This window comes from Cryptosporidium muris, genomic scaffold, assembly GCF_000006515.1.
Source record: "Cryptosporidium muris RN66 scf_1106632373407 genomic scaffold, whole genome shotgun sequence".
Taxonomy (NCBI): domain Eukaryota; phylum Apicomplexa; class Conoidasida; order Eucoccidiorida; family Cryptosporidiidae; genus Cryptosporidium; species Cryptosporidium muris.
This window is the reverse complement of record NW_002196572.1, coordinates 937537-964352: the sequence shown is the minus strand read 5'-3', so window position 1 is coordinate 964352 and position 26816 is coordinate 937537. Positions and strand designations below refer to the sequence as shown.

The 26816-nt window shown below is 26.5% G+C and overlaps 8 protein-coding genes across 8 annotated transcripts, besides 24 other annotated features; 4 read left to right on the top strand and 4 right to left on the bottom strand.

Annotated features, from left to right (window-relative positions):
* Window positions 1–426: 426 nt before the first annotated feature.
* Window positions 427–493: a sequence feature (AT_rich).
* A 75-nt stretch (window positions 494–568) lies between these two features.
* Window positions 569–641: a sequence feature (AT_rich).
* Window positions 642–686: 45 nt separating this feature from the next.
* Window positions 687–895: a sequence feature (AT_rich).
* Window positions 896–1499: 604 nt separating this feature from the next.
* Window positions 1500–2786, bottom strand: CMU_019660 (uncharacterized protein; the record flags this gene model as incomplete). Its single annotated transcript, XM_002140522.1, has 1 exon — window positions 1500–2786. One exon carries the CDS (start codon window positions 2784–2786, stop codon window positions 1500–1502), a length of 1287 nt encoding a protein of 428 aa, XP_002140558.1.
* Window positions 2756–2803: a sequence feature (AT_rich).
* A 123-nt stretch (window positions 2804–2926) lies between these two features.
* Window positions 2927–2963: a sequence feature (AT_rich).
* Window positions 2964–2970: 7 nt separating this feature from the next.
* Window positions 2971–2995: a microsatellite.
* A 64-nt stretch (window positions 2996–3059) lies between these two features.
* Window positions 3060–3087: a sequence feature (AT_rich).
* Window positions 3088–3208: 121 nt separating this feature from the next.
* Window positions 3209–3259: a sequence feature (AT_rich).
* Window positions 3260–3294: 35 nt separating this feature from the next.
* Window positions 3295–3354: a sequence feature (AT_rich).
* Window positions 3355–3423: 69 nt separating this feature from the next.
* Window positions 3424–3444: a sequence feature (AT_rich).
* A 91-nt stretch (window positions 3445–3535) lies between these two features.
* Window positions 3536–3585: a sequence feature (AT_rich).
* Window positions 3586–3653: 68 nt separating this feature from the next.
* Window positions 3654–3677: a sequence feature (AT_rich).
* A 153-nt stretch (window positions 3678–3830) lies between these two features.
* Window positions 3831–3867: a sequence feature (AT_rich).
* Window positions 3864–8300, bottom strand: CMU_019650 (uncharacterized protein; the record flags this gene model as incomplete). Its single annotated transcript, XM_002140521.1, has 1 exon — window positions 3864–8300. One exon carries the CDS (start codon window positions 8298–8300, stop codon window positions 3864–3866), a length of 4437 nt encoding a protein of 1478 aa, XP_002140557.1.
* Window positions 5049–5074: a sequence feature (AT_rich).
* Window positions 8299–8364: a sequence feature (AT_rich).
* A 202-nt stretch (window positions 8365–8566) lies between these two features.
* CMU_019640 (pre-mRNA-splicing factor 18, putative) lies at window positions 8567–9669 on the top strand (the record flags this gene model as incomplete). The annotated part of the gene is made up of 2 exons (XM_002140520.1): window positions 8567–8624; window positions 8708–9669. 2 exons carry the CDS (start codon window positions 8567–8569, stop codon window positions 9667–9669), a joined length of 1020 nt encoding a protein of 339 aa, XP_002140556.1.
* Window positions 8671–8706: a sequence feature (AT_rich).
* A 174-nt stretch (window positions 9670–9843) lies between the features above and the next one.
* Window positions 9844–13500, bottom strand: CMU_019630 (uncharacterized protein; the record flags this gene model as incomplete). The annotated part of the gene is made up of 1 exon (XM_002140519.1): window positions 9844–13500. One exon carries the CDS (start codon window positions 13498–13500, stop codon window positions 9844–9846), a length of 3657 nt encoding a protein of 1218 aa, XP_002140555.1.
* Window positions 12229–12287: a sequence feature (AT_rich).
* A 199-nt stretch (window positions 13501–13699) lies between the features above and the next one.
* Window positions 13700–13721: a sequence feature (AT_rich).
* A 301-nt stretch (window positions 13722–14022) lies between these two features.
* On the top strand, window positions 14023–20949 carry CMU_019620 (uncharacterized protein; the record flags this gene model as incomplete). The annotated part of the gene is made up of 1 exon (XM_002140518.1): window positions 14023–20949. One exon carries the CDS (start codon window positions 14023–14025, stop codon window positions 20947–20949), a length of 6927 nt encoding a protein of 2308 aa, XP_002140554.1.
* Window positions 14895–14916: a sequence feature (AT_rich).
* Window positions 14992–15012: a sequence feature (AT_rich).
* Window positions 16776–16797: a sequence feature (AT_rich).
* An 82-nt stretch (window positions 20950–21031) lies between the features above and the next one.
* CMU_019610 (uncharacterized protein) lies at window positions 21032–22240 on the bottom strand (the record flags this gene model as incomplete). Its single annotated transcript, XM_002140517.1, has 1 exon — window positions 21032–22240. The coding sequence occupies one exon, from the start codon at window positions 22238–22240 to the stop codon at window positions 21032–21034; it is 1209 nt and encodes a 402-aa protein (XP_002140553.1).
* A 232-nt stretch (window positions 22241–22472) lies between these two features.
* On the top strand, window positions 22473–25373 carry CMU_019600 (Vps16, N-terminal domain-containing protein; the record flags this gene model as incomplete). The annotated part of the gene is made up of 1 exon (XM_002140516.1): window positions 22473–25373. The coding sequence occupies one exon, from the start codon at window positions 22473–22475 to the stop codon at window positions 25371–25373; it is 2901 nt and encodes a 966-aa protein (XP_002140552.1).
* An 11-nt stretch (window positions 25374–25384) lies between these two features.
* Window positions 25385–25413: a sequence feature (AT_rich).
* A 28-nt stretch (window positions 25414–25441) lies between these two features.
* Window positions 25442–25469: a sequence feature (AT_rich).
* Window positions 25470–25604: 135 nt separating this feature from the next.
* Window positions 25605–25643: a sequence feature (AT_rich).
* A 139-nt stretch (window positions 25644–25782) lies between these two features.
* CMU_019590 (uncharacterized protein) lies at window positions 25783–26796 on the top strand (the record flags this gene model as incomplete). The annotated part of the gene is made up of 1 exon (XM_002140515.1): window positions 25783–26796. The coding sequence occupies one exon, from the start codon at window positions 25783–25785 to the stop codon at window positions 26794–26796; it is 1014 nt and encodes a 337-aa protein (XP_002140551.1).
* Between the last annotated feature and the right edge of the window lie 20 nt (window positions 26797–26816).

The window sequence follows — 26816 nt, the reverse complement described above, 5'->3', positions numbered from 1 at the left end:
GATACACATTCTATACTTTCACTTATAAAATTTGAAATTAATAAACTTTCTTCTTTAGCTAATATATTCCTAATATTCGTATCATTTCTATAATTCTTTAATTTAGTTTCCATAGGCATGTCAATATTTTAAGTAAGCATGACATAGTATAAAACAGCTTAACAAATAACTCAAAACTAAGATTATCAATAGAATAATATACTAATAAATTTATCACAAGAATTATTGCATGATTATTTTCTTATTTGATCCATCGTATATTCATGAAAATGATCTAGAGGGGTATTTTTAGGGAAGTATATAATGATTCCAAATATTTTTTTTTCCATTTCAGAAGAAACTAGTTTTATAAAATCAGAATTCTTTCAAGTATTAAATCTGTATATAAATATAAAGAAATAGATGACCATTTATCCAAATATTCACTTAATATTTTTATATTTTTTTCCATTTATAATAATGTAATTTAAATTATCTCTAAATATTAATATTTCTACTTTGGGTTGAACACATACTTTTAAAAATTTTTGAAAATTGTCATTCTTTACATATTTAGCTAAGCATTCAGATATTATGAATATTTTAAATATAAATATAATTGACTTTATCATTATATAATTTAATAATGTAATAATAATATAGAGTCGTCTTCACACAGTACAAAGTGATATTTTAGTGTAGTTTTCATTTAAATATAATTATTTTTAATAAATCATTTTATAATGAAATTCGAATATTCCAATAAATAATACATTATATTTTTTCACAGGGTAATATATAATTTAGTTACTAAATGTTTATAAACTTAAATATATTAGAATATAAATATTTTTTCTAGTAAAATTTATTATATATTATTATTTTTTTTTCATAATATTATCTAAATTTATTTTATGATTGATTAAAGTTTATATATGTTGTATAAATACACCCTATTAGTTTAATTACACATTCAATACAATATAAATTGTATATTGACAAGTATATATCTTAGACATTAATTTTAGTATCTTATTAAAATAACGTATAAATTGTAAATTTCTTAATTTCAACTTAATAAAATAATAAACCATATCAAACATTTAAATTCCTTTCTATCTAGCTTATCTAAAAAAAATCAATCCAACTACAAAGTATTACCGATATAATTATTAATTTTTCTAAAAACCTTTAAACAATATCTTGAAAAACATCACTTAAAATGAAGCATTAAACAAATAAATATATTTATTACTTAAAATGGTATCATTAGTTCATTAAATCAAAATATCAAAAACTTCAATATTAAGAAAATATTCAAAATTTATTATTTAGGTTAAATTGATAACACAACTCAATTTTTCTAATTGAGTTGATATGCCTCCTGACATCTGATGACGTTCATATTTTACTTACTATATGGTCTAGAAATTCATATAAAAAACCATTAAACTTTAAACCAAAAATTCTTGAAGTTCTATTTATTTCAAAATACACATATCTAAACAAAAAATAATGACTCACTTTTTATTTCTAATCGATTCGACATACTTCCTGGCCTCTGGTAAATTAAGTTCTTCTGCACCTGGTAACATTTCACTTCTTTCATAATTTACTATGCATCCTAGAAATCCATATAAAAAACCATTCAAATTTACACTAAATTTTTTTGAGATATTTTCTAATGATCTTTCCCTAAGACCAGAATTTGTAAAAAAATAACGTATGCCAGTATGATAAGATCCTTCAAGTGAAGAAACTTCCATTAGTAAGTATAGAATTAGAAGAGATAAACTTGCAGATTGCATTCTAGGTAAGAAAAAAAGTAAAAATGACGGAAATTCAAAAGAATCGGAAACTCCTGATCTATATAATTCGATCATTGCTAGACAACTTAAATTTCCAAATGTTTGTGGTGATCTGATAGGAAATATGAATGGTATTGATAAGTTATGTGATACTAAAGTTGAGCCTCTTTCTGTAAATAATCTTGGAGATCCATTATTACATTGAGTAATATACCGAGTTAATGATTCATGTGATTCAGCAGTTAGAAAGTCCCTAAGATTTTTATTACCAAGAAACTCGTCAACTCTCTTTTTCATATCTAGACCAAAAAATACGGAATTAGTACAAAATATAACAAATAGTAAAACAATAGCTTTCTGAATATAACTACTTAGTCCATATGTTAATGATATCAAGTAGATCATAAAATTAAGAGTATTGTCGCATTTTTGAATTTTTAGCACTTTAAATACATGTTGACAATGAATGGCCTTCTTAACTATAGGTGGATTATATGGATATGCTTTGTTTCTCATAGCACTCATTTGTGTAGAAGCTTTAACAAATGCAAGTTCAAATTTATCTTGAGATTTTTTATTGTGATAAAAAAAATCAAATATTAAATACCAAAGTCCAATATATTTTCTCTCTAAATTTCTATGATGAAACCATAGCTCTGTTTTAAGAAATCTTGGATTCTTTGTAAACAAGTCTATTTCATTGACACCTATTAAGAAATGGCCAATCAAAGGTTTTGGAAAATCTTGAACATCTGTGACAGTTACTTCAAAAAAATCTGAAATTTGTGAACTTGGAGTTTCCAGTGAACCTGGACTTTCCAGTGAACCTGGACTTTGTGAACTTGGAGTTTGCGGTGGACTTGAAATTTGTAGTGAAGTTGGAATTTGTAGTGAAGTTGGAATTTGTAGTGAAGTTGGAATTTGTGGTAAATTTTCAGCTGCAAATGTATAATCCAAGTAATTTAGTGAAATAAATAATATATATATTAAATAACCCATAAATAAATTATAAAATACCTCCTTAAAGATAACTTATTATCAATAGTTTTAAAATTGAAGGCCCTTAATAGTAATAATTGAAAGTAAATAAGTACATTGTGTGTTGTGTGATCTTTTATACTACTTATCTACGTCTTCCCAAATTTATTAAAAAAGTTTATTATTTCATATTTAATTGATTTCCTATATATATATATATATATATATATTAAAATTGATATATTCTAATATAATGCATTTAAAAGTTCGAGATAATATTTTTACTTGATTAGGTAATTTTATTATTTTAATATTTTTAATTGCAGACTTCACTATAAGACACCTTGTAACTTAATTTTCTTTACATATATTTTATTTTCAATAATTTTATGGTTAGTAAATCCTAAATTATCTGTAGCTTTTATTTTCCCATTTACTATACCAAATATATTACTTTAAAATTTTAGATTATTAACAATATTAAATCTTTTTTTCAAATCAGAATTGGGTATTAATTAATTGATTAAGGTTATATTATTATTAAAAATGATTTTTATAGATAACATTATATTAGATCATTTTTATTTTTGCTTATTGTGGAGTATTTTTACTAAATTACTTGTTTGGGATTAAAAATAAAATAAGCTAGGATATGTACAATAAATTTTTTATAATATTTGCAACCTAATATGTTTTGAAATATTTAGATAAACGTAATTTAAAATAATTAGGTATACTAGTAATATGTATAATAAGGAAGAATTGAAATCTTATTAATAAATATTTGTAATTTTTAATTTACACAAAATTTATTAAATAACAAGATAGGCTGTTTTTTTTTTCAAAAAAAATTAAATATCTAAAGTAGCTATGATGTGTCATTACATGAAAAAAATAAAAAATAAAAAAATTCACGCTTATATTTTCAATTTTATTAAAATTAGTCATACAATACATTAAACATTTCAAGTTTGAACTAGATATTAAGGTTAATATTTCTTAAAAAGATCTATTATTTTATAAATATGTATGATATAGATTTTCAGTTTTTTTCTTATAGAGCAGATATTTATTAGATATTATAAAATTTTATACTTTTTAAGATTTAAGAGTTGTAATATTTGAATTTGGTGATGGCTCCCACGAATACATGAAACCATATTCAATAGTAGTCCCCTTAGCTGTATCTATTTGTTCTTCATTTATACCTAATATTATTGTCTTATTATTATCTGTGTTTCTTAAACTAGATACAAATTTTCCAGCTTTAGCAGTAGTATTAGTATCTTTAGATATTGTTGGTATTGATGATTCACCTTCAATATAAATAAATCCTGAATGAGCACGAGAAACTTGACTAGTAAGATTTGTAACATTTGGTAAGATATTTTTTAGCTTATTTGAGAATCCATACCATGGATTCACAATAATTGGTAATTTTTGTGCTAAAGAAATATTTCCTACTAAAGCATATTCACTAATAGCAGAACATTGGCATTGTATTTTAACTTCACTTAATATTGAAGAAGAATTAATTTGGTAAGTTTCACATTGTTGAGTAGACCAATAGTTATCTACGAGAACAGCACATTGTAACTGAGTAGTATTTGTAGGTACTGCTAAATTAAGTTCTACAGTAAATGATACAGGTGATGGCAAATTTGAAATTGTATAATCAATTGAGCAAACATATACAGCTGCTGATGCAACAGTTATTTCAACATATTTATTTGTAGGTGCCACATTATTAATAATATTACTTATAGCAGTAGATGGTATAGTAGTAACTGCAAAAGTTAATGTATTATTTGGACATGAAGGTATCCAATATGAATCAACATAACCTTCATTATAGAATTTTGGATTCATTTGCATAAAAATAGATTGTATCAAGTGATATTTGATGGTATTTATTAATTTTATAGAAGGAATTTTTAAAGATCCCACTTTAATTCCAGATTCTAATTGTATAGGAGATATTGTTTGAGAATTAAATTGCAGATTAGATTTTGGTCCTAACCATTGGAATGAATCACCAGGTCCACTAAAGAAAGAAAGTCTATTTCCAACTGCTTGTGTTAAATAGAATAATATTTTTTGATATTGCTTATTATCATTGAAAAAATTCCATCCATTAGTAGCTGCTAAAAGATCTATTGTTTCAAGTAGTAAAAATTTGAAACCAGGATTATTGGCACATTCTGCATTAAGTGTATTGTTTGCAATTGTAATAAATGGTCTAAGAGTATCAATATTACTTTCTGGATTATCATAGGCTGTTTGTAATATTAAATTAATAATATTAAAAACCATCAATTTAGATGCTGAGAAATCTGCTGCTGTTGGAGTTTGTTGTTCTTCTATAAGCATTTTAAATAATATATCATAATAAGTGTCCCATACAAGATTTTGTGTAATAGGCTGTGAAAATAAGGCAATACCAATTTGTAAAGCATCAATTAAATTTAAATATGTAATTTCATGAGTTGCAACTGCAATTAAATCTTGAATTTGTTGATTAGAATCATATGGATTCATTTTAATTTGAACTGATGGGCATATAGGTCCAATCTGAGTATTATTATATGTACAATATGGTGTAATATAATTTTGTTTAACTGATATATCACATGGTATTAAGCATCCACTATTAGATGGTGTTAAACCTCTGACAAAAATATACCAAATAGGTACTATTGATGGAAGCCTTATTGATTGTTGAAGTAATTGCAGACTATCCCCAAGTATTAGTATTTTTGATGATGAGGATATGATAGGATCTGATGAAGCTATTAATCCTATTGTTGGGAAGAATGAAGATTGTACTTGCGTAGGGAATGCTAATTGAGATATCCAAATATAATTAGTATCACTAATAGATGATGAATTTACATTAGGACTTAAGACTTTCACAGTTCCTAAATGAGGAGGCATATCAGCACTTATATAATATAAAAATTGTCCAATACCTTTAGGAGGTGATGTTGGAATTTGATTAGCTAATGATCCAAAACTTATAGGATTAATTGAAGTATTCATAGATGATGGAATTGCATAGAAAACAATAAAGCAATTTATATTTTGATCAGCAAATAATGAATATGGTTTAATTATAGCAGATATTGTAACCTTATTTGGAGGTATCATATATGAAGCTTGGAGTTTATTTGGAATAGTTGTAAGTTTCATTGTATTATATCCATCGCAAACTAAATATGATGTAAATATAATCATAGTTTGAAGATCTGTAAAAAAATTTGAATCATTTATTTGAATTTGAACACTAAATGTTTTGTTAGTATTTAAAAATGGTATAGTTCCAAAATAATGAGAACTTTGTATATGATCCCAAGGATTTACTACAGATTCTATAAGAAATACTTGGGGTATAGAAGTAGGAAACATTGGAAGTTCTGATAAATATGCACATGTTTGAGCTTTTAAGAACCACTGAGGATAATTATTAGGATATGTAATTGATTCAACCCACCATCCTATTTCTGAATATCCATATACTGTCATTGGAGTAGTAGTATTTTGAATAAATAATAATGGTGTAGTTTCAGAATAATGGCCATTAGTTATACTTGTACTCCATAAAGTTGTAGTAGATGAACTATTTTGAAGTGTATATGGTATCTGAGTTTCATTTAATACACAATTTACTAAAGGACTGTCTTTAGTTATATTCATACATATTTCAAATGCTTGATCTTTTAGGGTTGTTGCACCATATATTTGAGTAACTGGTTTTTTTGTTGTATAACATTGCCATTTAACAGATACATCTGTCATTTCAACAGGTAAAGGTATAAACCTAGCACCTCTACATCCTGATCCTGCACCCAATGTATTATAAGAACCATACATTCTTTCAATATACTGTTGAGATATAGCATAAAATGATCCACCAGGTGTAATTGTTTTAGTAGGGTTAAAAAAATAAGAGGTTGGCCAAATTATACGAGGACCTTGAATAAATATACCATAAAATAATTGATTGACTATAGATACACCTGGATATTGTCCTACTATTCTTTTATAATAGTCATTTTTATTTTGATTTGGTGTGCCTAATCCTATATATGATACAGTTTGAAGTATATTAGTTATCAGGCCTGGTTGATCAAGTGCAGATTGAAAATATCCTTTAAAATTAAGAGGAGGTGGATAATAAGGAGTTTTATATTTTACACTATTATTAAAAATTTGTGAAGAGCAATAACCAGTGTTTGTAAAACCATAGTTATCAATTGAAGGAACTAATGGATATGTACCATTATAAAAACAGCCACCAATAAAATTATTTTCAATAATAGTAAATGGAGGACCTGTATTATTTAATATTCCAGTAATATTTGGAGGATTCATTACAATATATTTGTTAAAAAAGCTATATGTTTGGAGGGTATTACGTTGAAATAAACTTCTTGAATTATTTTTTTGAAGATAGGTTAAATCACCTGGAAAACTTGAGTTCTTAATTGTTGCTCCCAAAGAATATGGAGCTGTTGGATAATAAAATACAAAACTATTTGAACAATTTTTTTCTAATTCTACAGGAAGTCTTGTTGGAGGGATCACTCGAGCAGGTGTTACAGTATATGGTATATTTGTATAGCCCCATGTAACAGCTGCTTTATTAAATACGGCTGTTACGTTATTATAATAAGGTACAACTTTCATCTGATATACTGGAGTTATTACAGGTAAAAAACCAGCTAAACCTGTTTTAGGTGGTATCCACATTGAATTTTTTGAGTTTGCAGTAGTATTTGATAAATCAGCTATTGTAATGTTAAATCCATTAACATAATAATGTTCACCTTTTGTTCCTATTACGATATCTTTTGGAAGAATATATTCAGGTAAAAAAACCTTGTATATTATTGGTAATGTAACAGTTGTATTAAATAGGGGAGCTAAATTAAATACTGATGGTAAATTATACCAAGTTTCACTGTACACATGAAGCGATAACCAATCATATGAGCTTGTTCCATTTATACTATACTCTGAGCTTGTAAAATAAGGAAATAAGCTTTGAATCATTTCACCAGTTACATAATATGTTAGATTTGTATATGTATAAGTTTGAATAGCAGTTGGAGATATATTATTTAATATTTCTGTGAATGCATTACATACTGGTAATATTGTAGCAGAATTACTAATCGACAAAGGTCCATATTGAGTATTAATTTGAGATGTTCCATTAATTAAATTTTGATTGCAAGAAAATTCAACTGAAACTGGATCTGTTATATTTAAATTTCCAATTGTTATTGTAATTGGGAATATAAATTGACACTGAGTTACTACAGGGGGATTTGATGATGCACCCCATAGAGTTTCATAATATGGTGGTGTTGGTTGTGGAGAATCAACATTATCTCCATATGGTGAACCTGATTGTGATAAATATGGTTCAACACTTCTTTCTGGATATGGTTTTGGTTTAATTTGACAAACAGTAGGACATATCTCCAAAATTAGTATAATACCCAGTACTAATAGATATATAAAGAATCTCATTTTATTTATATATAAATATTATCTTTAATTTAATAATGAAACTTAAATATATTGTTAAATATTTGTTACACTTTTACTGCATTTTTAATACATGTGTTTTTGTTAACACACCTTTTTGTCAAAAGGAGGCTTGGGACGACAATAAATTGTAATAGCCGCTGCTTACGCGCCTTAAATATCGTTATGACCCGCATGCGCCAAAAACAGTTATTAGGACTTTTTTGACTTGTTAAAGTAAATAGTAATAATGCTAAAATTAATACTTTATGGATAATCTCGAGGCTTTAATACATTCAAAAAAAAAGGAGATTAGTGACAAATTAGGTATGCTGAAATATTTTAATCCATTAATATAGAGGAATTGTATGACTATATTAATTAATACTATTTTACTTTTATTATTATAGGCAAGAAGAGCTGGATATCTCGTGGTAAATTACGTAAGATAGAAGAGGAAGAGCTTTTAAAAAAACAAAAAGAAATAGATGCAAAGAGAAAGTTATCAGATGATATAGAGGATGAAATCAGTATTGAAGTTAAGGAACGGAAAAAAGATAATGAATATTTAGATGTACTAGATGAATATAACAAAACTACTAAGACAATACCTAGTAAGTTTGACGTAATATATCATTTAAGGCTTTTAAATGAGCCTGCAACATTATTTGGGGAAAGTGATGAAGCTAGATATAATAGGCTCCGTAAGGCTGAGTTAAGAGGACAAGCAAATATTGAATTAAAGATTGGGCAACAAAATACATATTTAGAAGGTTTAGGAACAAGGATGCCACTTTATTCAGTAAATAATGATAAAGAAGAAGAGATAAGTATTGTTAGTGAAGATATTAAGCAAGAGAACAATGAATCTAAAGGTGAATTTGTATTGCGTTGGATTTCAATTCAATTGGAAGAGTTGAAAAAACAATTAAAAAATAGAAGTATTGAAGAAGCTGAAAGTAATAAGGGAAAACAAGAATCAGCTCAATATTACCAGACTGAGAGAGATCTGAAGCCATTAATAAGATTATTAAGATCAGAGTCTCAAATGGACAAAGAAGTTTTAGATAAGCTTTATGAAATAGTACAATATTGTTGTTCACGTGAATACATTAAAGCTCATGATAAATACATAGAATTGGCTATTGGAAATGCTCCATGGCCAATGGGGGTTACAATGGTTGGTATTCATGAAAGAGCAAGTCGTACAAAAATCTTTTCATCACATATAGCTCACGTTTTGAATGATGAAACAACACGCAAATATATTCAAATGTTTAAGAGATTAATAACACATTGTCAAAGACAAAGACCAACTGATCCTTCTAAAATGGTTTTGATTGGAAAGTTTGAACATAAATTGAATAAATAAATAGCATAGGGATATATCTATAGTACTATTATTTAGTAAAATGTATTATTTTTACAATTATTCATGTACACTTATATATCTAATAGTAAGAATTATATGTAAATATTTGTAGAATTAATGAAGTATCTTTTTCTCTTTAATTTATTCTTGTTAATTATAGGAAGAAATGTTGGATTAGTTAATAGTTCTGTTATTTGTATTTTCAAGATTTCCAGTTTCGCATCTTTCAGCCTCATCTGAATTTAGACATTTCTTCAGTCTGTCCCAAAAAATAAGACACGTGTAAAATAAAACTTGCATTAGAATAATTCTATACTCATAGCCTAAATCTATCCAAAACCATCCAGTTCTTTGTGGCCGAATTCTCATAAGTGATAGGTGTCCTCCTTCATATAACACAAGAAGATATATAGGATTAGACCATTTATCAGTAATATTTTGACAATCATCTCTACCAAATGAATTAATTGGTAAAAAGGAAACATCAATAATTCTTCTTTTAATAGCTGAAGATTTACTAAGATCTTGATGTTCATATGGAATTGGTTTTAGTTCATAAGGTTGCATCCATCTATTTTGTCTTTGAATTTGAACAAATAATCTTCTATGTTCTGTTATCATTGCTACAGCTCTTCCATCATGAGATATGGCTATTGATGATAAATCTTTTGTATATGACCAATATTTGTCAAATACACGTGAAATTTTGCTATCTTTTAAAATTGCATCATATTGTGATGCATTAAAATTTGCTTGGGATAATTCAATAAGAGATTTAGATTTGGTATTTGTATTTCCTTTTAGATTTACAGCTCCTATAAAAAACAGGTAGGCATAAACAATATAACCAAAATCTCTAGTAATATCAAGTAGAGGATATCGTACAACTCTATCATCATTTGCACTATAAACTCTATTTTTTGATTTAGTATATAGGCAAGATGATAAATCTTCACAGTTATCAGAATATTCAATGAATTGTAATTTATCTGTAGAAATGGATTTAGGGAAAATAAACATATGCCTTATTAATGGATAACTTTCATACCAAACAGTATTTATTGAAGACTTTGACTCATCAAGATGGAATGTCTTAATATGATGTACAAGTCCAACTTTGTTAGATTCAATCTGAATTGCTAACACAGATTCCTGATCAAGTAACTCATTCTTTATTGATGAATTTGGAATATCAGGACTTTTAGTATTAATAGAGCTTGCTCCTATTTTACTTGAGAAATTAAAAGATTGTAATAGAATAATATCTGAAGAAAAACTATTAGATCTATTTACTTTTGGTCCATCTGTCTCAATAGGTAGTTCTGGTACCAGGCATGATTCTTCAATAAGAATCCCATTTGTATTTCTACATGTAGTGTTACTTAATGATTTTTCATATATATCTCTAAGCATGTCGTATGTTACAGTTCTTCTGAAGGTGAATATATCACTGTGTCTACTATAATATATTCTTCGTGATCCCATTGAAAACGCAGTTACATCCGTATTACCTGGAAATCTGAAGAGCATATGATTATTTAAATGAGTACCATTATTAACTTCTCCCTTTTCATTGTAAATATTATACATAGATAAAAACCACTGAGCTGACTGGTCTACAATCTTTCTATATACAATAGCAGTTTTCAGTGTTGACTTGTCTACATACATAGTAACTTGTTGACTTTCAATAGATCTCTCCATTATCATTTCCCACTTCTTATCATTGTTGCATTTTGATCTAGATAGAAAATAAATTAAATCATATAGCAATACTACAGGGTCATTCTTATAATCAGAGCCAGTTTTGATTGAATCTGATTCTGATGATATATCAAATCTTATATGTCGTCCAATACCCTTGTGGGTCCAACGTAAAAAATAATTAAGATTTAGGATCCACCCAAGATACCGAAGAATTTTAATAGATAAGCCTTCATATAGTTTAAAATTACTAAGTTGTATCAACCAACTACTAGGAAAACACTTTACATAATCTTTATAAATTCCAGATGTTTGCTCATTATTTCCATAGTATATTGGGCATACACCCATAATTTTATTTTCAAATATTTTTATTGAAGCAGTACATCTATTATAAAAGGAATTTGATAAAACAATAGATTGTTCAAATTCACTTATTACATCATCATATATTGATAAATCTGATAAATATACAAGCCACTTATATATTCTAGTAATAAAGCTTCTTTTTAGCCTGTAAATTAGCTTTAAAAAGATATTTTCACATATAGTATAATTATACAAAATAAGGCTCTTAGCTAACTCTTGATAACTCCAAAATAATCTCACCATCCATCGGTATAATGATATAAGATTTTTAAATAAGAGTTTCAGTCTTCCAGAATTACCAACTTCTAAATTACTATTACGCCTTTCAAATAGATATAGAAGAAGCCTAAGTTGAATTTTAGTATTTAAGTAATTTTGATACATTATTTTTACTGCCTTATCTTCATGTACTTTAAGAAGGTCCTCATCAGAAAATCTTGCTAGCCATGCAGATATACTTACTATAATATTTGATGATTTTTGTTCTATATTATTAAATAATTTTGAAATATCTTCATCAAAAATTTTCTTATTATTTAAATTTTGAGAATCTATATTTAGCAAAATATCACAAGCCAGTGAAAATTCCCTAGATTTGCAAATAAAAGAAAGTTGCCTTAAGAAATTATCAACACTTTCAAAGGCAATTGACTCATTTTTTAATAAAATTTTACTATTCTCAAAAACTCCTGATTTCGAATATCTATAGTTAGTATATTTTCTTAATTCAGAATAATTCAAATTTTTAAATTTCTTAAGATAGCTATACTCCAATTCTCTATATTGTTGAAAAAAGTGTTCATCTGCTTCAGAAACATATAAATCCCATAGAAACCTTGTAAAGGGAGCTGTTTGATTATAATTTCGATTAGGATAATTCATTGTATTATAAGATATTAATTCAGTAATAATATTAGGGGGAAAAATTGAAGGATCATTAGAAATTGAAGAAGTTAATAATTTTATCGTTGAAAAAGCTAAAACTTCTCTTAATGATTTCCTATAGATTCTCATTGTTGATTTATTCTCATTATCCGAGGTGGCACCATTCAAATTTTTATTTGAGTAGCCATTCCTAGTTAATACAAATAAATAAACATAGCGATAGTCTTTGTCAACCCTCAAAATACATTGTGATTTTCTTTCTACGGTACATTCATCTATTGTAAAAAATTCACTTGTCTTATTATTTAAGTATTCATTAAAATTAAGAATTTCCGTCTCTATATTCTCTAAACTATTCTGAAATTTACTATTTCCAGAAGTAGAAATTTTGCTATATATTAAATTATGTTGAAATATTCTTGTTAATTTTTTGAATACTTTCTTAAAACGATTGCTATATGTACTTGGCATCAATATAATATTATGACCATAGTCTTGTATATCAAGCTTCATAAAATTATTTTGATACAAGTCCATACCAAAATTACTTTCTGTATTATTACTTATATTTTCATTGTGAATATCTTGCCATTTGGCAACTCTTCGTTTTATTGCATTCCACAATTGTGGTTGATTCTTACTCTTTTTTGTACTAGTCATTACTGATATATCCCTTATTTGTCCTTGATTATTTCCTGACAAATTGTCAATATCCATTCTTAATGATTCACTAATGCTTGTATCCAAGTACAAAATTTCTGCGTCGATTAAACTTGGTAGATCATCTTCACTCATCAAATTATAAAGTGAAGCTATTGAAAGTGCACCAAATAATAAAAATAAACTCAAGTGAAGCCATGCATTAATATTCATTTTATCTATTAATTAAAAGCATTATGGACTTCCATACAGAATTTAAGTATTATAGACTAGTTGGTAGCTATCCTAGCCTACTATTAGAAAACAAACCTAGTAGTATTGCGGGTACGTGACGAAACCCTACAAAAGTAGTAATGTAATTCTATAGATCAACAAAGACATTTTGATTATTCTATTAAAAATTGCTATTTACTTATTATATTATATTTAATATACACTAAATATTACTTTTTTCTTCTTTTTTCTCCTCAGAAAACTACAAATATTTCTTGTATATTTGAGATTATAAAAATACCTAAATAATATTTTAAATAAGCCTAAAATTTAGACATTATAGTTATTGAACAAATTATATTGTAATACAAATTCTCTTTGAAATTCTGCATCCTGAAATTACTTTTTACCATATGGCGGGATATACCCATAGGCTTATGGTACTGCATGAAATAAGTAAGCTACAAAATTAATACCTTTGAGGTAATATAAAGTACTCGGCAATTTTATTAACATATTTATATGAAAGTAGATGGTAACTCTGATAAATATGAATCTGATGAATACTTAAGAGAGTTGGGGTTAAATGAAGAAGAGATTGATTTATTAAAGTGCACCATAGATACTCTAAGATCTCTAACATATACACTAAAAAATGTAAATATTTCTAATAAATTCAAGATATCTTGTGAACTTTTGCAGTTATATAGTGCAATAAAACAGGACTTCCTTGGTGATTTTCCAGCTATTATTTTCGCATCATATAGCAATTACTGGGACGTTTTAACAATGGGATTAGAAATGTGCTGTTGTTCTAACAAGGTTATGGAGGAATCAAATTTGGATATATCATCAAGAAAATACTTAGAATATACTCCGTACTCATATTCTATTGAAAGTTCACCAAATTTATATGAAAACTCTTATTTTGAAGATCATGGAAATAATAGTAAGAATGATTGTTGTTGTTTAAATATAAAACAAACCATATTAGATCTTACAGCGCATACAGTGAATATGATAAGTTTATGGATTGATTCAAGCATCTGTAAAGATCAGTTTATTGGCTCATTGTACAATATATTAGTGAGGTTTTCACTAGTAATACTACCAAGATTTTTAAATTCATGCATTTCATTTTCTCTTAATCATGACTGTATGTGTAAATTACAATGGCTGATAAAATTTCATGAAAATTCTTTGAATAGTATATCTAGATATTGGAATAAAAAATTAAAATTATGGACATCACTATATAATTTTGTATATTGTTCTTGTAGATATAATGAAATATTTGTTATATTAACAACTAATAATGTTCCAAGTATTTCTAATATAGAAATTGATAATATAGAGAGTTTATTGGAGGAATCTATATTTTTTCTGGTAAACACTTTTAATAATATATATAAATTAGGTCAAATAGGACTCAAGATTTTTATTGTTGCATCATTTTCAGATATTTTAACTTGTTTTGTAGAATATACTTTGAAATTATTAATAATTAAATATGGAGATAATTCAGATATTAAATATAAAGAGAAAGCAAGGTTATTATTAAATTTTAAACAGGAAATACCAAATATTGAAGATTTAAACAAGAAAAGGGCTTCATTTGGATTTGATGAAGTTAAAATTAGCAGTGAAAATATTAATACTGATTACATTAAGATGGATGACCATATTCAAGACTGGATTGGTTTAACTAAAATTGGAGATGAAAAGATCAATCATAATGATAATAAAATAAAATTTGACAATTTTTCAGGATTTAATAATAAAAATTTGAAGTCTAATGATCTATCAAATAATTCGAGTGATTCCAAATTTAATAGTACTGATATTAGTCATCTTTCAATATTGGATTGTCTTATCTTACTTGCTTATAATGAAAACCTGATTGAAATAGACTTATTATATAATAGAGAAATCAAGGGAACATTTCGTAGTATGGTTTATAGTATATTTAAAGATTTGGCTTTAGAGTCAGAGTCTTACAAACTAGATGATCTTAGCTTTCTCAACAGTACGTTAAATATGGCACATTATATCAAAAAGTGTTGCAATATAAGAGAAAATAAGGAAATAGATGATTTTAAAGACTTTAAAAGTCAAATAAATTTGTTCATTAATAGTCCATCTCACTTGGTAGCTGCTACAATTTTTCTATGTAGTCGGATTAAAGATGTATCTTTATTAACAAATTACTTCGAATTATTATATAAATGTTTGGTATCAAGTAAAGATTTTTCTAGTCATATTGTGATCCCATTATATCTAAGGTTATTATTTGAGTCTTTAAATGTATTAAATGTTGAAAGCAATTATGTTGAAGTTATATTTAAAATTTTATTGGGAAACATAGAAAATGAAGAGCTATATATATTGAGTCCATTTCAATGGATCCAATCTCTGATTATTTATACAAAAAGTGTACATGGAACAAGTGTATCTGCAATTATTTTAAATTTTCTTGAATCATGGACTAGCAGGGCTTTCAGCATATACAATACTGATATTGGTATAAATGATAGTATTTCGATTAATCAAAGAAATGAACTTTCTTCTTGTATTACTATTTGTGGAATTTGTCCTAATATTGGAGATATTTTTAATGAGTTGAAATTAAGTAGAGTTGATAATTTAACAAAAAATTGTTGGATTCTACTGAAGTACTTTAATAAAAGTATTAGCTATAGGAATGATGCTACAGCTAGGCTCCTTAAGTGTTTTAACCTGGAAGCTAATTTTTCAGATCCTCTTGATATTAATCGACTTAATACTTTACCGGAAATATCTCAACGCTTTTGGATTTTGGAATCAGCTTCATCATTTAGTCAGCTTTTTTTCGCACTAAATCTAACACAAGAAGATCCTAATAGTTCAACTATATCTCCATTAGTAACCCCAGATATTTCCCAATTATCTAAATTCCTTTCAGTTTGTAGCAATAAAAGAATTCAAATCTCGATTAGATTATCTGCCCTAAACTCTCTATGTGTAGCATTAACAAGTTCAAAATTCACAAGTCAAATATTTTTTATATTGGTGGATGAATTGATCAAATTAACCTTAATTTTCAAATGCAAACAATTTTATTTTATTAAAGAGGACCAAGATCAAAATATCAATGAAACTGGGGTTGAAAATTTAGATTTAGATGGACTTTCAGGAATTGCAGATATGGTTCAGAAACATGAACAAATACTCCTATATCATCTAACTCTTTCTTTAACAGCAATATTCGTATCCAGAGCAAACTATAAAACTTTTAGATATTTTATTTTAAATAATTATGGTTTATTGTTAATGGAACATCTTATTCCATGGATATTTTCTAATTCCATACATTGTAGAACAAGTTCATCATCAGTTTTGATAGTTTTAATACTATTTTTTTTATATAGTGACGAACAATTTCATACAAAAAGTACAAAAAGTGTATCTGATGTTTGGCCTATAATAGAACTGAATAATACAAACAATAAATTAGATATCCCCACATATATATATAATATGTTAATTCTTCCTGGTTTCGTTAGACCATTAGAAAATAACCAGAAAAGAGATTATACTAAAAATAGATCTAACGACATGGATATTTTAAATATTAACAGCTCAAGTTTCACTTTAGAGTTTCCATTATTCAGTCAATCACTTGATATATCACCAGTAAAAACAATTTTACAGGAGGTTGATGAGTTACTAGATCGCAAGTTACATTATCCAGATGAACAAGATATACAAGAAGTTATTCAAGCAATATTCTCAGATTCATTTCCTTGGACTATTAAAACGTGTTATTGCATAATTTATGGATTAGGAGTTCCTTTTCTATACCAAAAGTTAGATAGTATATTCAAATATTTCATATATCAAACAGTTCAAAATTTAGAAATGGAATATCTCAATTTCATAGATATGAATTTGGAAATTGACTCTTCTAAAGGTTCTGAATTAGTTGCAATACTTAGTATTATAAAGAATATACTAATGCAATGTTTCCATATCAATTCTTTTACTTCTGATCAATTAATTAATCAACTTACTTTGCATATTATAGATATCATTACTGTAGTATATGAATTAATCTATATTCCTGAAGATAATAATAATAGACTTCAAGTAAATTCCAAGCCTAGCACTACTTATTCACTTTACATTAAAAACAATAAGTCTGAATTATTCAGGAAATCCTTTAAAAATAGCAAAATTACAAGCTCTCTTGTTATTATGGGAATTTTTGATACCATCTACTCTTGTCTAAATTCTTGCAATGGTCGAATAAATGAAATATTTTTTGATTTACTTCCTAGAAATATATCTTGGACAAAATTGATATTCCAAATATCAAGATTATCTTTTAGTACATCTTCAACAGCTTGTCTTTTAGCATTAAAACTTGCTTCGAAAATGCCACTTAAACAGTGGATCCAAGAAGATTCTATATATACTATTAAATGTATAAAGTTCTTTTTAGTAAATTTAATGGGAGATCATGAAGATGACTCAAAAATTGAACAATCAGCTTTTCAAAATTTCTTATATTTCCAAAATTTACTAGATATATTGAGTAAACTTATCATTATACCTAATGACCATCCATTATCTGTCTTTTTAAACTCTTCTATATTGGAATGGTTACAAATTGTTGAACTTAAAACAAATTCATTTGCAATTCAAGCCTATACATGGGAATTAAGATATCAATTTTTTTTAAATTGGATAAGACAAGATAACATATTGTCATGGAGTCAAATTATATACAATCTAAGAATAAGTAATAATAAAAATGGTGATAAGAGAGATAATTTAACTTGGGGTTCTATTACAATGTTTGCTATAAATAAATGGAAGCTTTTGCTTGATATATTTTCCAGCGATCCCAACTTGGCTTTTTCATGGCAAATTTCTAGTTTATATGATTGTTATGATAATGTACTACAATATATGAATATGGTATTAAAATTTCACTATAAATTTCTGAATAAAACTACGTATAATTTGGAAAATAAGAAGATACAAGATTTAGAAGTTATTAAAGTTTTTGAAATAACCTTCAAAGAAATTTTAGATCTAATTACTGAGATTATTAAAACATCAGATCCTCCTAATTTAGATATAATGGGATCAGAAATATCCATAAAAAAATCTTCAAATCTTCTTCCAGATATAAAAAATAAGTTTTCTATTCGAGTATCTTGCTCAACTATTAATTTCTTGTACAAACTTTTGAAATATACCCCTCAGAATAATGAAATTTTAGATGAAATATCCAAACTTCAAAATTGGTTTTATTGGATATCAAGCATTATATCTGTACAATATGATATAAAAAATAGACTTCAATCTGCTCAAATAATTCTATCTACTGCTAGAGTTCACCCAGTTAATATTAATTCATTAATACAGCGTATTTCTTGTATAATACAGGTTATAGATGATACGAAAAATACGATGACCATAAATGAACTTATAATTTCACTTTGTTTAAATATAATTTTGTTAAGCCAAGAGTTTCAGATTCCTAATCAAACAATAGAACTTATAGTTGATTATTGTAAAGATTACTTGACTATACATGATATAGCTATAAATGAAAAAATTAATTATGGAATTGCTTTAATACAATACAAAATTTGTTCATATATAAACAATACTTCAGATACTTCAGATGAGTTGAATAGAATAACACTTAAATTACTTAATTCAGTCATTTTGAATATTGCAGCTTTTATAAAAAATGAATTATCTGCAAAACAAGTAGAGAATTTGTCTGGAGATCTTGATGTTTCAATTGATACACCAATGATACTATTTCTTACACTTGGAAAGATGAATTCTAGCTTAAATAAAAATTTAGTAGAATTAATGCAAGCTGATCAAGTATCTGTACTGATTAAATATATATGGTCAAATATAAATAAATTGATGGAAATGTATATTAGTGATGATGAAGATTCTCATTCATATTTGCAAAGCCTTGATACATTATTAAATATATTGATTGTTTATATTGTTCCAAGTTTATCTTGTAACTTAAGTATACTGTGTGATATTTATGATCCTAATGAGATAGCAAAATCTTTTACTTTTTATTGGAGATATATTTACAAATCTCAGATACCAGAGGAATATTCATTCTATTATATAAATACACTTGCATCTTGTATACTTTGTATACTTACTAATAATTACAAAAATACAGTAGAAAAGAACTGGATTCAACAGCTTAATCTTGGTTTTTACAAATATGGAATTTATAATAATGTTTTAGTAGTTGTATCTGAATTAATAGTAGAAATGAGGGCAATTTGTTTGAAGGAATTTAAAAATCATACATTTGCATATACACGTGCTTCTTCAATATGGAATCTTAAATTTGACTTCCCTACTTCAAAATTAATTTGTTTGGTACAAACTTTGAAACTAGTAGGGCTTTGTTTAAATTATTTTGAACATCCAATAAGTCTGCTTACAGATTCTCAAGTAAAACCATTATTAACTTTTGCTATAGAATCACTAGCCTTAATTCGCTGTATGGGTAGACAATTGGAAAGTCATTCAAGTAATCAGCAATATAATGAGACTTTTCAAAAATGTACTAAAGAATGGTGGAAACATCTAAAAACTACAAATAATGAAATAGGACTGAGCTTGGATTTGTTTTCAAATATGGTGGCTGACATATTTAATTTGGTTGTATCTTCCATTACTAGTTTAGTTCCAATAACAGACATAAATAGAAATAATCAAAGTTCTGTATCTATATATAAATTAAATGCAAGAAATAAATTAGTTAATAGATTCCATGATTTAATATTAACGCTCTTAGAAACAGATAGTGCTATTGGATTGAAAGTTGGTAGAGAGTTTTATCCAATACAAGTTGATGATGAAAATGGAAATTTAATTAGTAACTTAAGTCAAAGAGAGTTAAAGCGTCTAAATGGAGAAATCTCTAGAGACTCAATGACACATACGCAAGCTTATAATATGTGGTTTCATAATTTTTTATTTAATGAAAGTATCCCAATAATATGTCGTTGCAGTACTTTAAGATTATTTATAGCTTTGGCAATTTCTTCTTCTAAAATACAATTCATCAGACTATGGTGCTCAAATGAAACAAAAGAAGTTGTCAAAATTGCAGATCTCATAAGAATTAGTCTTAAATCCAAAAATTTTGAATTTTTATGGCTTAGTTTGATACTAACCGAAATTCTTGTTTCTTATGATAGTTCTCCTCTTTTTAATTCAATAAATAATACAAAACCAAAAGTTGGAGTTAGTTTATATTCAGTTGAGCAATCCAGAATTATTTCAAATATTCTAGAGAGAGCGTTTGAATCATTGGGTATATTTCTAGAACATGAAGACTCTAATGAAGATCAGTACTCTTTAAAACAAATAATTAAGAGATGTCTTGCAAGGTTAAATTCTATATAATTAATTCAGCGTTTTTTTCACATACTTTATATTAATAGTATTTTAAAGATAATTGTAAATATCTAAAATACTTGTAATATACTTAAAAGTTTGTACAAGTACTTAATGTTAGTACATATCTATATAAAAGATCTTCAATAAAAGGATCACCAAAAGATATTGAAAAGTCAAAATTTGCCATTATTACTCTAAGATTATCTCTAAGTTTAGAATATTGAGTTTCATCATCGAATAAAATATCTTTTAAATGATCTAAATATACTGTTTCATTTGATCCTTCAAATAAAAGTTCTCTATTTTCTATATCATATTTAAACTTGGGAATATCTAGATGATTTAAAAAAGTGGATTTTTGAATATTTTTAAGCCAATGTGATATTAAATTTATACCATTTTGAGAATTTAAAGCATCTTGAAATGTATATATTGACTTAATTTGCCTTGTTTCATTAAGGTTTTTACATTTTGTTTCTATTACTGCTAACTTTAAATCAGCATCATCTATAAGTTCTTGATCGTTTATTATTTTTGTAATAATTGCAAATTTCTCTAATAATGAAGAGTATTGATTTATATTTCTTGCACTAAGTAATATTGAGTGATTATTTTTTCCTTTTTTTTTTATAAGAAATCCATAACGTATTTGGGGGTACTTAGAAATTGAGAATAAATCTCTTATTGGAATTGTAAAATTTCTTTTATCATCATTGTTGGACTTATTTATTTCTTTTATTAATGCTAATTGTATTTCATTGTTTGTTATATTAATTAAACATCTTTCAGCCTTATTAAGATGATTTGGTTTCAGATAAATAAAAATATACATTTCATTACTATTAGATATATTAGATATATTGGAATACTCATAAATAAATTTTATATCTGGTTTACTTCTAATTAGTGATTCTATTGTTTTATCTTTATTAATTAAATTAATCTTTGATGCTTCTTCAGGAGATGAGCTATAAATCTCAATATTCCCAAAATTATTAGTTGTAACTTTCTTATCTAAACTTCTCATTGATATAATTGGAGATAAGTCAACTGTAGATGTATCAGAATCAAAACTCTGATATGCAGACCTTTTGTAATTTTGATTAATTAAATATTCTTTTAGATCTGAAATACAAAAATCATTTCTTGATATAGGTACAGTTATATAAGTATTATCAATAGAAGAATATACGCGTATAGAATATAAATTTCTGGAGTTATACTTATTTAAAGATGAACTAGTTCCAAGAGAGTACTGATTAAAACTATTTAACTGCATAGGGGCACTTTTAAACATTTTTTTTTTTCAAACCAAAAATTTCATCCATTTTTTATTGGTTAAAAATTTTATTTGAAACTATATAAGTTTCTTAAATTATATAAAGAGAAGTTGTTAATTTTTAGGTCTAATTAAACTAACACACAATGTTATGTATTCACGCTCGCGCTTTTATCTAAGCCTTATGTAACTTTTGTGATTCTTCATTTTTATAATTTTTCATTATCCATACATTATAAATATCTAAATAATGAGGTGCAATTGGCAAAAATGTGATAATGAATGGTATGAGAAGCGTACACAACACAATATGATTTGGGATATCGATGATATTAGTATAAGACGTGGTATCATAGCTGTTGCATCTAATGGAGGTCCTATAGCAATATTAAATTCATCTAGTAAATCATCTAACTTATTACCAAATTTTGAATTAACATCTTATACAAATTCTGGTAAGCTAATAGCTAATATATCTTGGTTAGATCATATTCCTGTTACAATAGGTTGGTGTTCATATGACATACTAGTATGCGTTTTTGCTGATGGTACTGTCCGTACACTTTCTCCTTTTCTAGATCAGCTATCAATTTTTCATCTAAAAAGTGATTTTAAAAGTGATGGTTGTATAATTCTTGCAAAAATTTCTTCATATGGTATATTTTTTGTAACTGCATTATATCAAGTATATTATAATGCCTCATTTTTTGAGCCTGACTGTTTCATATTAACTAATATACCATTAAGATGTAATCCATTAGAAATAACTTGGATATTTTGTCCTTGTGATTCTGTTGAAAAAACTAGGATATTTCCAACAAGTATTTTTTTACCTCTTGAAGATTCTTCTATAGCAATTTTAAATATTTGGGACCCACATATAACATCTATATCTAGTAATTCTTTGATGGAAATAAATCCAGTTGATCCTGCATATTTTGAAATATCTTCAACTGAAAATAAAGATGATAAATTTTTAGCATTTTCATTGTCACCAAAAGGAAAGTTTATAGCATTTTTAACTCAATCTTGTAAATTTACAGTACTAAGGACTAGTAATATATTTGCAGAGCCAGTTATGTCATATAAATTTGGTATATCATTTAGTAAATTAAAACAAATGGTTTGGTGTGGAGATGATTCAATTGTCATTAGTGCATTAGTACCTGTTGATAATGTTTCTAATTTACCATCTATGAAAAATCAAAAAGCAAAGAGTATTGTATATATAGGAGGTCATAATAATCAATGGCTTTCATATTTATATGGTAAACAATCTACAATTCTTTTATCAGAAGTAGATGGGGTAAAAATTATTACATCTAGTGTATCAGACTTTATATATAAAATACCAGATCCTATTCAAAAAATTTTTGGAATTGGTAGTTGTGAGCCTAGTGCCATGTTATTTTTTGCATATGAAAAATATAAAAGTGGGGATATTACATCACATCATTCTCTTCGTTCGATTTCTCCAAATATTATTGATGCAAGTAAAGTATGTATTGAAGCTTCTATATACCAATATCATAATTTAGAAGTAGCTATAGCCTTATTAAGGGCTGCCTCATTTGGAAAGGCATATTCACTAAAAATAAATAATTTCGATAAATCTGTAATTGATGAATGGGAAAAATTATTTATAGAAACTTGTAGAGATTTAAGGATTGTTCATGCTATTAAGAAATCTGAGGCTGAAATTGAAGCTTCTGTTGAACAAATCCGTTTCTATGGATATTTAACATTGACTTCACGCCTTGCTAATCATAAATGTCATCTTTTAGCTTTAAGAATATGTGAATATTCTGTGTTAAATATAGATCACATATTATCAAATTGGGCTTCTAATAAAATCAAAAACTCTTTGGAATCTACTGATGAAGAATTAGCTGAAATAATATTAGCTAAAGTATTATATAGACAATCATATAAAAATTTAAATAGCTCATGTATTGCTAATATAGCTGATATAGCTGCTAAATTAGGTCGGCCTCATCTTGCCACTATGATTATATATCATGAAAATGATATAAATAAAAGAGTTGATATGTTATTAAAGCTCCCATCATTTAAATTGGCTGCTGAACAAGCTATCAAAGCTAAAAACATGGAATTAATATATAAATGTGTTCAAAATTTACTAAATCAATCAAAACAAATTTCAAATACAGAAAATACATCTAATTTGTCTTCAATATATGAAAATCAATACTCACAAAAACAATATTGGAGTGCTGATATTATAGATACTTTAGTTAGTGTACCAAATATTGTACCATTTCTAATTTATTACTGTCAATATATTGGAGAAAGTATGCTCCTTTTAAAATTATTTGAACAAATGGAAAATTTTGTAGATGCTGGATGGATTATGGTTATGTTAGCTTGTCAAAAAGATATTGATCTTAGTATCAAGTTAGAACATTTAGCTCATGCAGCTGCTTATTTTACTTCTTCTATAAAAATTAGTCAAACTTCAGATTTAACAAATAAATCTCAAGCTTCAAATATGGTCAAAGCTTTAAATATTGCTAGAAATTTATCATCTCCTCAAGATAGTCTTTTTGGGAATTCTTTTATTCAAGCTCCTCATAATGGATTAGATTCTTCATTCGAACGTGAAATAATTTTAGCAGAAATTGAACTTATACAATATCAAATTAACCTTGATTCTAAAGCTAAACAAGCTTCTTGGAATATATCAAATATTCCTGATCATACAAGTTTTGTAGGGCTTTCTCTTGCTAAAACTATTGAATCATTAGCATTTCTAGGGTTAATTGAAGATTTAGAAACTATGAAAAATATACTTCAAATACCTGATCAAATATTTTCAATTTACAAAATTAAAGGTTTAGCATTAGGTCAACATTTTGAAGAAGTTCTTAATTTTGTACAATTATCAAATAAAGTACCTGTAATAGGATATGAACGTATCATTGAGATATGTATTGATTATGATGCTAGACATATTGCTGCGAAATTTATTCCTAAATTAAAAGATTTAGAGAGGCAAGTCTTTTGGTACAATAGAGCAGGTATGCATAGAGAAGCTCAAGCTATTAGAACTAGTCAAAATTCTTCAGTACAATCAAAAATAATGGAAAGGGTATCGGGTGCCATACATATTTTTGGCGTGGGTACTCAATAATACTCTTCTAGTATATATCTTTAAATATAAATATTTTATACAACTATGTATCTGTTTAGATATATCTCTATAATTATAAATCTTTATAATATATTTGTTTGTAGTTTCTTGCTATTTTAGCCTAAAATACAATATTAAGGATATATTTAGAGTAAATCTTAAATTGTGATTAATAGGATATAAAGTTAGATCTAAAAATAAAATAGGATAGGAAAATTACGTTTAAAGACGAAATTTAATAACTTTAACATTTAAATTATAATATATATTGTGACATTTAACCAATTTGGTATAAATTTTTAATATATTTGTTCTCAATTTCGAGATCTAATTTTTTTTTCTTCATTGTGGAATAGTAGATAGGTTATAGTTTATACAAGTTTGATATGCTCAACTTGTTTACTGGATTATGAGGGTATTACTACTAGTAATTGCATTAACTGTTACTAATGGTTCTTTGATTAGATTATATCCAGCAGATAGAAATGATGTAAAAACTAATAGTTACAGTAATACAAGTCACTTAAGTTTACTCAGGAATAATTACTTACATAGTTCAACTTTAAATAGTTCATTTAATAATAATTTGGAACATACTGAAATTTCACAAGATTTTTTAGGAAGAGTTATGGAAATTAATAATCAGGATGTTAGTAAAGAAAGTGTAATAGATAAGGTTAGAAAAACGAATAAAGAGCAAAAAAAAACTAATGAATCAGATTTCATTTATAATGGTACAAAGCTTTTAACTATAATATTTCTTGTATTAACAGTATTCATGAGTTTAGTAGTAATATTATTTTCAATAACTCAGAAATATATAAAGAAGATTAGTGATAAATTTGTAAATCAAGATTCATGTGAAAATGAAGGAATTGATTGGAATGAAGTTAACTATAATACTAATTTAACATTAAATACTGTAGAGTTATCTAATATTGAGAATATAGTAGTTAGTAATTTTCAAAATAGACAGCATTCAAAGAGGAGACATTCTTTAGCTCCAAATAGTACAGATAACCTAAGTGTGATTCCAAGGCCACGTTCAGCTTCATCATTACCATTTGTTCAAACTCTTATTGAAAATCTCGATGATGTAAGTACAACTACTGATTCTAGATCAAGTAAAAATAATGGAGCAAATATAACACTTAAAACTTTTTTAAAAAAAAGAAATACATTATTGGATTCAGTATCAAAAGATAATGCAATAGATGGAAATAGATCTTTAAGTTCTTCTGGTAATTTAGGTGATCAAGAGTATGAGTTGGAATCTGGGGAGTCTCCAAAGTCTGCTTCAACTGTCGTTGCTGTTCAAATGGGTGATTTCCTAGCAAGATGGAATCCAAAGCGTGATTCACGTTTATATACAAAGGATGAAGATACCCCAGTTTCAGCAATACAGGCCATGTCTAGATTTTGAAACAATAATAATCCCTAATA